Raw genomic sequence first — 12,151 nt, 5'->3', positions numbered from 1 at the left:
GGATGTTTAACAGTTCCACCACAGCCCTGCTTTATTGCAGCTGGGGGTGGTATGTCCCCACCTAAGCTCTGAGCAGCCCTGGAGTCACCCCCTGGACTCCTGCACCTCTCAGCTGTGACTCTCCACCCCTGCAAGACAGGGCTGCAATATTCTCCTCTCCAGTCCTGCATGTCCCAGATAACCACAGTGAATGACAGCTGCGTGTGACAAACTGTTTTGAAGCTGACAGGACACCTGTTTGATCAGAATGCTGCAATTTTGCCTTTTCTAAGCTCCTGGTCCTTACATCAAGGACCTACTGCCAGCAGCCCAGGGAGAATTTCCTTTAATTTCCCAACAGTGGCACAGACAAGGTACCCCAAGGATGTGCCTCATAAGAGCATGCAGATAAAAAAAATAACTCCAGATTCAGCTAAAGTAGCAGCTGGGGCTTAAATATCTGTCCAGACACTGTATTTCCACTTTAGGCAATGACTCCAGCACACCAATGCAGGGTTGTCTGGAAAACAGTTACCACTGATAAAGTCAACAAACTCCTAGGTACCCACAGGATTCCAAGCTTAGCTTAGCTGGGATAGTAAAATAAAATGTTTACAAAGCCAGAGAGAAAAGATTCTATATTTGGATTTGTTTCAGGAACTACTGGCCTGTACCTTCCCACTGTCTGGATCCTAGGAGAAACCACGCCCTTCATTCCTGCATTGTTATAAATCTGATTAAAGTTCTATATGAGCTGTGGCTCACATTCCCTGTTTTACACATCAGTCTAAGACCTTTATTCATTCTCTGCATCAAAATGGGATGCAGAAAATATGTATTTTGAAAGCAATCATTCAAATGAAATGTCAACAGAACAGTTCTGTTAACAACTCCAGGGGTCACAGGTGAAAATGAAACATTATGGTCACCCAAAGTAATGAAAATTGCAGCGAATGACCTGCCTAGGTATTCTGTCCTATGAAATTTAGGTTTGTTGATGAAAAAAAAACCTAGAGAGCAATGGGCTGAAATGAAGAATTCTGAGGAGTAAATCAAGATCTAGATAAAGTATTATTTTCTTCAAGGGATGGAATTCTAATTGAGCTGCTGAGTGTAACTGTTCAGCACAGCAATGGTTCAGTGCCCAAGAGATGCAGTGAAGGGAAAAAGATCAAAGATCAGCCTTCAGTGGAGCTAAGAAAATTGAGCCCCAGCCTCACAGACAAGGTGAAGCTGCTGCAAAGGAAGCCCACCCTGCAAGGCACATTTTAAAAACCTTTTTGTTCCTCCACAGGGATCTGTGTGCAGAGTAAGTGCAGTAATTCAGGATGATTGCACAACCCCTGTTTGCCCTATTTCTATGTATGAACAAGAATTCTCATCTCCTGACCACTCTGCTCTGGTGGAAAGCACATTCAATTCTCCAAGACAAAGAAATAAGGCAGAACCTCTTAATATTTCATTTTCACATTTACCTGCCTGTAATTCCTCACTGAAGACTGTGACACACCTATTCATTTCACTGCTGGCAACTGCAACTTCTTCCAAGGTATCAGTGTTTTATTTACTTTGCTAACACTCCCAAGTAAGTTTTCATTTCCCTTGGAACGTTTCCAGGGAAAATGGGATTACGAAGTAAAGCAACATCGTGTCCACTCAAGGTGTAAGAGCTGCTACTACTGGCAGCTCTGAATGAAAGAACTTTAGAAGTCTTGGCTTTTCTTAGGAGAACCTGGATGTTAGGATATATAAATGCTGGTGTCCCAAAAAGAGATCTTCACAAGTTCTTCTATGCATCAGCTGGGCAACTTGGAATTATCTACTAATATGAGGGAATGATTCATACAAAGCCCTGGGCAACTGTTGGGTGGCACTGGCATCTCAGAGCACAAGTGTGCCCACACGTCTGAGAGACCCATGGACTTCTGTCTGCACACTTGGAGTGCTTCCCCTCATGAAGCAACACATCTTAAGTAAGGAGAGCTGTGGAGGGGAGTAAAAAGTGGCAGCAAGAGACTGAACTACTTGAGAGCCATTTTGGGTGGGTAATTACTCTGATTTAGTTCCATACAATGTATTATTTCAAGAAGAGAAGCTGATTTACCAGAAAAACTCCTCATCTTTCTCTAACTGACTCCTAGTGAGCTTTACATCCTTACACAAAACATGAACAGGACAGAATCATGAGGAATAGTTAAGGGTACCCTTGAGCAGGCAGTGTCACACAAACATCTGATACAGATGTCACAAACCTCCTTGAGCTTCAAGGTGTGCCCAAGCTCCCAGGGGAAAATGCTTCATCACTCTCCCTTCCCTGTTTAAAGCTATATAATCAAACTGGTCCAGTTAGTCAGAATACAGTAAACCTCTTTTATGAAGCTTTCTATCAGAGCGTGGTTAAAGGCTGAGCACAGTGACCCGAATGTGACTGCAGTGACTTGTCTGTGTGAAAGACCAAGAGTGGACACGTCACCAAGTTTCCAAATCATGTGGTTTGAGAGCCTGCTCTATAACCCCGGCATAAACACAAAGCTGAAATTTTCTAACTTCTTGGATTTCAGTGTCTGAGCTCTGTGGGAACATCCAAGTCACACCACCCAGCAACTGAAAGTGTTTCGTTTCCAAAGAACACACAATAAAGCAGGTATGATGTCAGGTCACATGCCAAGTGGATGTTTACTTGAGCTGACATGGGTGGGTTCTAAATTCTCTTTGCTAACCTTGAGACAAGGAAGTGAAGTCTTGATGCATATCTAATACTTGGTGGCAAACACTGCAGTCAGCTCTACCCAAACTTAAAATCCTTTTGCCTTTTCAGAGCTGCATCTTTCAAAAAATCAATGATTTCTATTTCAGCAACTGCGTAATTTATAAATAATGTCAAGGACAAAAGAAATGTTTGAGGAAGTGTTTTTTAACAGCTTGGTTGGTTTTGTTTGCATTTTTTATTTGTTTTACCTGAGAAAACATTTCATTTGGTTATTAATAGTATTTTTTCACATCTTTCTTTGAAAGGGTCAAACAGAACTAGGCAAACAGCAGAGGAAGGGGTGAAGGGCTAACAGAATCACAGAGGCCATGAAATTCCAGCCCAGTTTCACAGCACTGTGTCACCCACACAATTCCAGTCAATAACCAGCAGTTTCATTCACTACACTGGCAATTACAATAATTATAACAGGGTAACAAACCCAGCAAAAGTACCCAAAATGTGTGAGAAATAAATAAAAGTATTTAGAAGATTCACATTTAAAAAAATAAAATAATGAATAATTTTTTTAAAATTCAGATCAAGATGAAGGAAATGACTGAATTAGTAAATGACAGCTGCAAGCCACTGGCAAGGAAACCCCAAATCCCAGAATTCTGAAGACACAGAGGCAATAAACTCACTTTGCCTACAGCTTATACAAAAAAAAAAAAAAGAACATGAGCTCAATGTCACAAAAAACTGTTCCCACCAGCAGACAAACCACGACAAGACCATTTTGTTCCAATTTAATAAAAGCTCTCCTCCATCAACACCTGCTTTGCCAGGTAAGCCATCCTCCACTACAGGCTCCTGCCAGCTCCATCACTGGCTACTCCCCCTGGGGCTCTGGCAACCTGGAATTACACACCCAGCTACAGGAGGCTGGAATTTTGTCAGACAAAAAACATTTCCTGGTGCTTCACTGCAGGGAAGGACAATTCTTCCAACACTGAATATTTGAACTCAAGCCTTTCCACTTCCAGAAACGTTTATACCCATTACAAAAAGGGTGATTCTGACTTCTTTGACATTACATAAACTTTTACCACTTCTATAAATTATGGTGTGTGACACTGTGATTAGTCTGTGTAATCCTATGTAATTAAGTTTCTCAGCACTTGTATTTTCAAGCAACAAGTGAAAGAGCTCTCGTGACAGAAATGGAGATTATCAGAAGAAGTAAGATGGATTAAAAAGCTGTCAGAACAAAAATGTAAGGTGAAAAAGCAGGCTGGAAAGAACTTGCTAACAGAATTACCTGAGATCACCTAATTAGTAAGTTTGACAAGTCAGCAGGCACATGAGGGGGAATATGCAAGTCTGGAAAGCCTCGTGCACACAAAGGATTCAGACATCCCACAGAAATCCAAATGGCACTGATGTGGTGAACACTCTGGAACTGTATTCCAACCCTGCCAGCCCTAAGTCACTCACACAAAAGTCTCTGAACTGGGCATTAGTCAGATGATGGGGCTAAAGAGAAAACACTGAGCTCCCTGTAATTACACAGCTCTGATATCCCTGAGAAATGCCAGCTTATCCCACCAGGAAAAGGGCAGCTGCTCCACACAGAACTGGGAATTGGGATCACTGCAAGCCCTGTCACCAGCTCAGGAAAGGAAACCCAAATCCCAACAAGGGCACAAGCAGGAAAAATAGGAGGGCTGTGACCTCTGCAATCATTTACTCAAACAGCCCAGCAGGGCAGTTATGGAGTTATGGAATTATTCCTCATAGATACAGGAGGATGGGAAAAGGTTTTTTACAAAAATCAGGGAAAAAAGAACTGGTGGTTGGCTGCCTGTGGTCCAAGCTTTATCTTCAGGCACAGAAGCTCTCTGTGTCCAACAACACAATCATGAGCACTGCCCTGCTGGCCTAGAAAGTTGTGATGTTGCACCTGACTGATTCAGACATTCCTGCTCCCATGTTCTCAGCACAGACATCTCCTGACAAATAATGACAGTGCAGACAAACTGGAAAGTGAATTATGCCTGTAAAAATCCACTGAGTCTTACACTGAAGCAACACACAAGAGGAAGGTAATCCATCAGAGATTCATTCCTAAATTGACACATATTTTATATTTCTGCTTTATCTCCCCTGAAACTAGAAAAGCACTTAATTTCAAACCAGCTAGGAGTAATAGAAATGAACTGCACATAGCATGGCATGACTGAAATCCTGAAGTGCAATATTTAGCAGATGTCACCTAACGTTAGTTGCCATGGAGAGCATGAATTAGGCCACCCAAGCACTAAATAAAGAAACAGCCATGAACACCCTACGCTATGGAACTGGCTCCACTCTATAAATAAAATTCTGGATCACTTTTTGTACAGTTCTGAGCAACCCACGAAGGATGCCAGCACAACTCATCCCCCCAGCAAGGGGGAGGCTTCATCTGCCCAGGGAGATGTGCACACACACAGCTCCCTGTTCTGCTGAGCTCTGCCACAAACTCCACCAGCACCTGGGGGAAGGCAGGAGCTGCAGCTCAGTGAGAAGGTGAACCATTAATCCAACATCACTGAGGAAAGGAATATTCTAGTATTGTGTCTGCTGATTATTTGTTTCAATCTGGAGTAGCACTGACCTCACTGAGTTAAGGCAAAGAGAAAAAAAATTCTAACTTTGGTCTCTCTTGGATGCTTTGAGAAAATCCACAAAGCCCAACTAAGACAAGAGTTTAGCTTGGTAGAAAACAGGGAATAAATTTTATTTACATATATTTATTTTCTTAAAAAAGGAACCATAACTATACATTTAAAATAGTATCTTCCATTTTATTTAGAGGCACAAGAAGAGGCTTCCAGTTACCCATCAGGTGGTTCTACCCTTCAATATGCAGACTAACTAATAACAAAGTTAATTAATAGTGGGATTTATTGATAGAACCTTTTTTTTCCTGGAGTGGGGTTAGAGAGTGTTTTTCTCATGGTGGTTTGGGTTTTTTGGGGGTTGGTTGGGGGTTTTCTGCTGCAGGAAGTTACGGAGAAAACAGTTAAAAATGCAGGTGTTTGAGAGGTGTATTTACAGCTTTTCAAGCACTGCTAAAAATCAACATTTCGAGTGCTTAAGGCAAACTTGGTTGTGATAACTCCTGGATTACCAACCCTGACCACATTTTTCCATCACAGCTAGTATTTAATGAAGATTTATAAGGGCACATTCTGTTGTTAATAATTATTCAGCAACATGGCAGCAATCAACGAGAAGCACAAATATTGCTGATAATTTTTTTCCAGAAAACTCAGCTCAATTGAGAATTTCTCTCTGAATTTCTCAACATCAAAATATTTGCAAGTGCTGCACTGAAAAACTGAGAAATGTGGAGACGGACTTATTCAGTTTGCAAGGAAACTTTGCAAAAAAAAAAACCCACTCACAAAACACTAAGTCAGTAACTTTTTGGTTTTAATTTACAAATAGCTGATCTTCATCAAGGATACAACCAATAGCTGATGAGCACCATAAATGGCAAAAAACCCAAGAGCTGCTGTCCCAGGTAATTTGAATGATTGCTTTTGTGAATAAAGCTTTAGCAGAGTCACTCTGTGGACAAACACCCAAAAACCAAACAGGCTGTGCTGCATTCCTCCAAGGCAGCACCAGGAATTGGGGAATAAAGGTGGAGAGTCCCAACTAATAGGATCAGTGCCCAGTTAACGAGATTACAGCTCAAAATGCTTTGTCACTGAAAAAGAGGAAAAAAAAAGAGAGGAAAAGCAGCAAAGGGCAGCTGATGGGGAGAACAATGGGAATAAGCCCAGCAGAATGCTGGGGCCTGGCCATGCTGTCCTAAGGGCACAGCACACTGTCACAATGTTAAAGCTTGGTTCAAGAGCCTTTTGGGAAAAATTAAACTAATAATTAAGCAAAATTTGAACATCAAGAATAAAACATAGTTTAATTCCTTTTTTGAGTATTAATGAGGGTTTTGTGAAATGTAGGGGTTAATTTCAGAAACTTTGCTGCTCTTTGGGAAACAATAAGCAGCAAATTTAAAGATCTGAAGTGGTTTAGAATATTCAGAGAATAAAATTTCTAATCTCTTTTTTTCCCTATTTTCTGTACAAACATGTTCTATTACAGTGGAATTAAGCACCCTTGTTCAACTTCCATGACAGGTGAAGGCCCACTGTTGACCCCACAGAAATATTCAACTTTTAACCCAAGAACTGAGAATTTTGCTTGTTACTTTCTTACAATGAGCCAGAAAGTCACTCAAATTAACCTTAAAGGCTGCAAAAAGAATTGTTTGGTTCCAGGTAACTTCAGTGACACTCTAGACACATTCTTGTAATTCTAAGTTGCCATCACATCTAAAGGCAGAACTCACTTCAGAAACAGGAGCCCCAGTGAATGAGCAATGCAAATCTCATTTATTATCTCATTTATTATCTGTGAGTCACAGAGCCACAGCACAGACCACTGAGTGAGGCAAAGTCACATCATGCAACTGCCAGGAAGTTGATCTTGGCCAGTGCATCACTCAAGTAGGTGAAAAACAGAGGAAAAGCCCATCACTCCCAAGTGAGGAACACCAATTCTCATGTTGATGTGTCCAACTGAGTGGACTGAGTTTTATAAAGCATGGCAATGGGGAAATTTTGGCATGATTCCTTCCTTTCCTATCAAATTCTTGTGCTGCTGCTGCTGTTCAAAGGTGTCACATTACAGAAATTTTACCAAATGTATTGACTTTCCTTCAACTTGTGAATACACTGAGCCAGGCACAGCTTATTCCCATGTGACAGCATATTATTATAACACAATGGTGGCAATGGATGATCAGTGACACATGCAAAGTGACCTAAGTATTGACTTGGATTCACAGCACCACGGATTCTGCTCCTACTAAACACAGGACATTTGAATATTTGTCACAAGAACTGTGCTGCTCCCCTAGTCAGCTTCATCTTTAAAGAAAATAAACCCAAGAATGCTGGTTTGGATTTTCTCAAGCATCACCAAACCAATACCAGCAGCCCAGAGAAACCTCTCAAGGAGCATCTGGCACATAAAAATAGATTTACAATTAATGCTGCTTCTGAAAAGTATTTCCAAAAAGACACTTTTCTAGAAAAATACTACAAAGATTAATGTTGTGAGAACCTGAAAGGAGTGACTGACAGCCTTCAGCACAATGAGTCCATGAATCAGTTTGGTGAGTGTTGCCTCATTTATCCAGTCTCAATTTTTTTGGATCTCATATTATTTTTAGGGGGAAGAAAAATACCAAATACAGAGGAAAGCTGCAGTTGCAGCTAGAGGCAAGTTTCTCAGCATACAAGGTATCAGTATTTCCCAGGGCATTTTAACAAAATACAAGAAATGAAACAGTATCTCAGTGGAAAAGCCAAAAATTTGCAACTTGGCCTCATTATAGCACCACTCACCCATTTACTTTGCAAAAAAGTAGTTCAAGAATGCCTGCTTTTCCAGTTCTGTGATGAAACACCTGATATCTGCTTGCTCTGGCTGTTTTCCCAGTTATCCCTGTTTTAGCATGCAACTACACCATGAAAGCTTTCCAAAATGCAATTCCTATTCTTTCAGTTGTGAAATAAAGGCAGCCACATTTGAGAAAAGAATGAAACTGTATTCTCAAAGAAAGACTGCATCTGTTTTCACACCAGCAACTCTGTTGAAGCTGCAAGTGTTTAATTCAGGTATGTTGATTGTGTCCCTGCAAAAGGCTGGAGTGAATGAGGACAGATGGCCAGGACAACACTGTCTCCTCCAGCTCACACTCAGGATCAGAGCCAGTTGTGTTTGGGGGGAGGGAGGAGGGAGCTATTAACCTCAGAAATGCAGATTTGTGCTAGGCTTTGTCCAAATTAATACAGAATCTGGGCTATGTCATCGTGAGAACTTTAAAACAGACCCTGAATGTCACTGTTCATCCTGTACAAAGTCAGGAAGGGTTAAATTAAATGGAATATACAGTTTGACACAGAACCTAAACTGAAATACTTTGTGAAGCTCAAGGAACAAAAATCCTTTAGGCCATTGTGTCAAGGAAAAAAAATTACTAACTTTAAAAACAATTATTAACAAAGTTTCAAAAAAAGGAACAACTTGTCAAAAGTCTCACTGGAGAAAAGTGAACTTTCATGTAACTCTTTGACGCCCAGATTCCGGAGCTGGGCACTACCCCAGGGTAACACCTCCATAATCCCAGGAGGAATAACCCCTCCAGGGACCCTGCACCAGCGATTTTCTGCCAGATCAGGAAATTCTGAAACCCTGCCGAAAGTTTCAGTCGGAATACTGAAGCGAGGAGCCGCATAATGAGGAACTGGGAGGGATTAATCCCCACGGCAAGGCTGGTGACGCATCTGTTGCGGGCAGCAGAAAGGAGCCGCTGCCATTTCATTCCTGCTCCAGCTTCTCCGCAGTCTCAAGGCTGCTGGCGGCTCATAACTATGAAAGGAAAAAAGGCACAAGCCCGAGCACGTCCCTTGTCCCACCAGGAGAAGGGGGAGGGTTAATCACGTCCAGCCGCCATTTTCTGAGCGGAGCAGGAAGACATGTTGAAAAAAAAAAAAAAAAAAAAAAGAGAGAGAGAGAGAGGCAACAAAAGAAAGCAGCCATTTCCAGGGCCGGCTCCCAACTCTCTGCCTCTCGGAGAAACAGCCTCCTCTCACTTTGTTCTAATGGCCATGAGGATTTCTTGCTGGGTGTCTGGCTCTCTATACAGCCAGCAGGTCTGCCAGAGGAACCCAGCGAGTTGGAGAGCTTGGAATGGGGCATTTCCCCCTTGAACACCCCCAATCCTGCACGGATAAATTTATTTCCGTGGCAGTGCCCTGCCTCACACTACAAAGTATAAAACAGTCAATATACAGTAACAAGCATGACAAAAAAAGTCATGCCGACCGCACAGAAAGGCCACTGGCACACGCGGCTGAGTCCTACCGTATATGTGGGATGCCAACTCCTCCCTGCAGGATCTTGTACAGTTTGCTTTCATAGAGCAGCTGGGGGTGCCGAGCCTTCTGGGACTCCAACTTCACAGCAACTTCCTGCAGTGAGAGGGAACAGGGAGTCAGGGCAGAGCGTCCAGCGAGCCTCAAGGGGCACAGCACTTCCACATCCCCCACACACCCCCGATGCCAACGCTCTCGGGTATATATTTATTTATTTCCCAGCTCGACGTGCTGCGTTTTGTGGCGTCTTCCGACAAAATCCACGTCGCGGTGATTTGTACATCAACATCCATCCCGGGTCATGCATTTGAGCTAGAGATGTGGAGTCTTCAGAACCACTTAAGTGAGGAAGAACATACGTGGGTGTTTCTTCTTTACAGCTCAGAGCCGTGAGGGGGAGGAAGAAAAGAAAAAAAAAAACCCAAAGGAAAAGCTGGAAAAACAGGGGGGATCTTCTTTGTTTCTATTAGTGTTGATGAAACGAGATACAAAGTGTTCCCCAGCTGAGGCAGAGGAGGAGGAGATGAATGGCGGGCGAGGGACGACGACTTTGGCCACTCACAAAACACAAACACGTTTAAACATATTTTCCCACAATGGTTTTCGCCTCTTTTCTCCTCTCCCAAGTGCTGGGTGGGGGAACCCCGCTATGGAAGGGGCACCGAGCAAGACCCTCGCTAGGGAGGGGGGGATGAAGACCCTCGGGGAAAAGGGAGAGAATAAATCCCCTGGCAGAGGGGAAAGAGGGGGAAAGGAAAACCCTCGGGAGAAGGAAAAGCCCACCCCGGGCACAGCCGGGGGCAGGTGGGGCTCGGAGCTGGTGCCCGGCTGCCCCCGGGGAGCTGAGGGGGCACTGCGAGCGGCCCTTACCTCCCCGTTGGTGATGTTGATGGCCAGGTAGATGTCCCCGAAGGAGCCCGAGCCGATCTTCCGCACCAGCTTGTATTTGCCTCCGACAATGAACTCGGCCTTGGAGCCGCTGCTGCTCGCCATGGCGAGGGGCGGCTCTCGGGCCCTCCCGGCCGGCTCGGCGGGATAACGAGGGCTCTACGGCCGCCCCCGAGGAGGGGAGAGGGGCTGCAGTGGGGGGAGAGCGGCGCAACCAAGGACGGTCCCCGCGCTCAGCTCCAGCCGGGGCCCTCGGGCGGGCGCCCCCCCCTGCGCGGCTCTGCGCCGCTCCCCGGCTCTCGGCGCGCTCCAGAAACAGGAGAAGCGGCCCCCGAGGTGCTTGTGCGAGCAGGGAGGGGAAAGGGGGGGGACTCGCGGGGTCGCGGCGGCCGCCGGCCGCTCACTCGGCCGCCGCCGCCATCTTGTGCCTGAGCCGCCGCCGCCGACACAAAATGCCCCCGGCGCGCGGCCGCCGCTTCTTCACCGCGCGGGGTGCGCTGGGAGCGGGGCGGGGCGATGCCGCCACAGCCACGCCCCCTGGAGACGCTACACCAATCACCGTCCTCAGCCGGCGCCCCGCCCTCCAGCCTGGGGCGGTGATTGGGTGAGCTGCTGGCGTGCGCATGTGTACAGCAGCACTCCGGCAGTCCGGGCGGAAGAGGGCGGGGAGAGCGGACGTGCCCTCACTCGCTCTTAAAGGGGCAGGCGCCCGCAGCGGGCGGGGGGTGCTTGGGGTTTTTTTTGCGGTGTCCGCGCTCTCACACAGCCCCGGGCCCTGAGGCACCGGGGATCCGCGACAGGACAGGGGCTGGAGCTGGGTCATCCAGCACTGAGATGCCACCTCTCGTGTGGTGCTGTTGCCAGGCTCTTCTCAAAGCCCAGGCCCCAGCCTGTGTGGATGACAACGGGCTGGCTCGTGGATAAATAAATACACAACAGCTTCGTTCCATGGAGGTGTTTGAGGAAAGGCTGCATGGGGCACTCAGTGCTTTGGTCTGGGTGGAAAGGTGGGGATTGGTCACAGGTGGGACTCGATGGTCGGGAGATCTTTTCAAACCCGAACCATCCTGGCATGTTGAGATTCTTGCCATGACTGTGGCAAAGCCCTGGAACTGCTGCCCAGGGCTGCTGTGGAGCCTCTCACTCTGGAACATCCCAAACTCACCTGGATGCATCCCCGTGCCCCCTGTTCCTGGACCGGCTCCAGAGGTCCCTTCCAACCCCAGCAAATCCGTGATTCTCTAAAATCCACAGCCTCTTGTTCCCAGTATCCATGGGGGGATCCTGGTGCTGAGCTGTTCCTGTGCATGCACGCAGTCTTCCGTCACCCTTCCCTGCTCCTCATCCCCTCACACCATGCTCCATCACCCTTTCCTGCTCCATAATTCCCCCTCAGCCCCTCACACTGTGCTCCATCTCCCTTCCTTGCCCCTCATCCCCTCACACCGTGTTCCATCTCCCTTCCCTGCTCCTCATCCCCTCACACCGTGCTCCATCTCCCTTCCCTGCTCCTCATCCCCTCACACCGTGCTCCATCTCCCTTCCCTGCTCCTCATCCCCTCACACCGTGCTCCATCCCCCTTTCCTGCTCCATAAT

General features: G+C 45.9%; 1 protein-coding gene across 5 annotated transcripts in view; it reads right to left on the bottom strand.

Annotated features, from left to right (window-relative positions):
* Positions 1-11,041, bottom strand: part of CSNK1A1 (casein kinase 1 alpha 1) — a 31,301-nt gene extending 20,260 nt beyond the window's left edge. For all 5 annotated transcript variants that reach the window (XM_064388363.1, XM_064388366.1, XM_064388365.1 and 2 more), the window contains exons 1-2: positions 10,537-11,041; positions 9,656-9,762 (exon numbers count right to left, since the gene is read on the bottom strand). In XM_064388363.1, coding sequence (XP_064244433.1) covers positions 9,656-9,762; positions 10,537-10,659 — 230 coding nt within the window. In that variant the 5' untranslated portion in view covers positions 10,660-11,041. The remainder of the gene's footprint in view (positions 1-9,655; positions 9,763-10,536) is intronic.
* Positions 11,042-12,151: the final 1,110 nt, after the last annotated feature.

Source organism: Passer domesticus, chromosome 13 (genome assembly GCF_036417665.1).
Source record: "Passer domesticus isolate bPasDom1 chromosome 13, bPasDom1.hap1, whole genome shotgun sequence".
NCBI classification, from domain to species: Eukaryota; Metazoa; Chordata; class Aves; order Passeriformes; family Passeridae; genus Passer; species Passer domesticus.
Note: the sequence above shows the minus strand (reverse complement) of the source record. Positions and strands in the feature narration are given on the sequence as shown.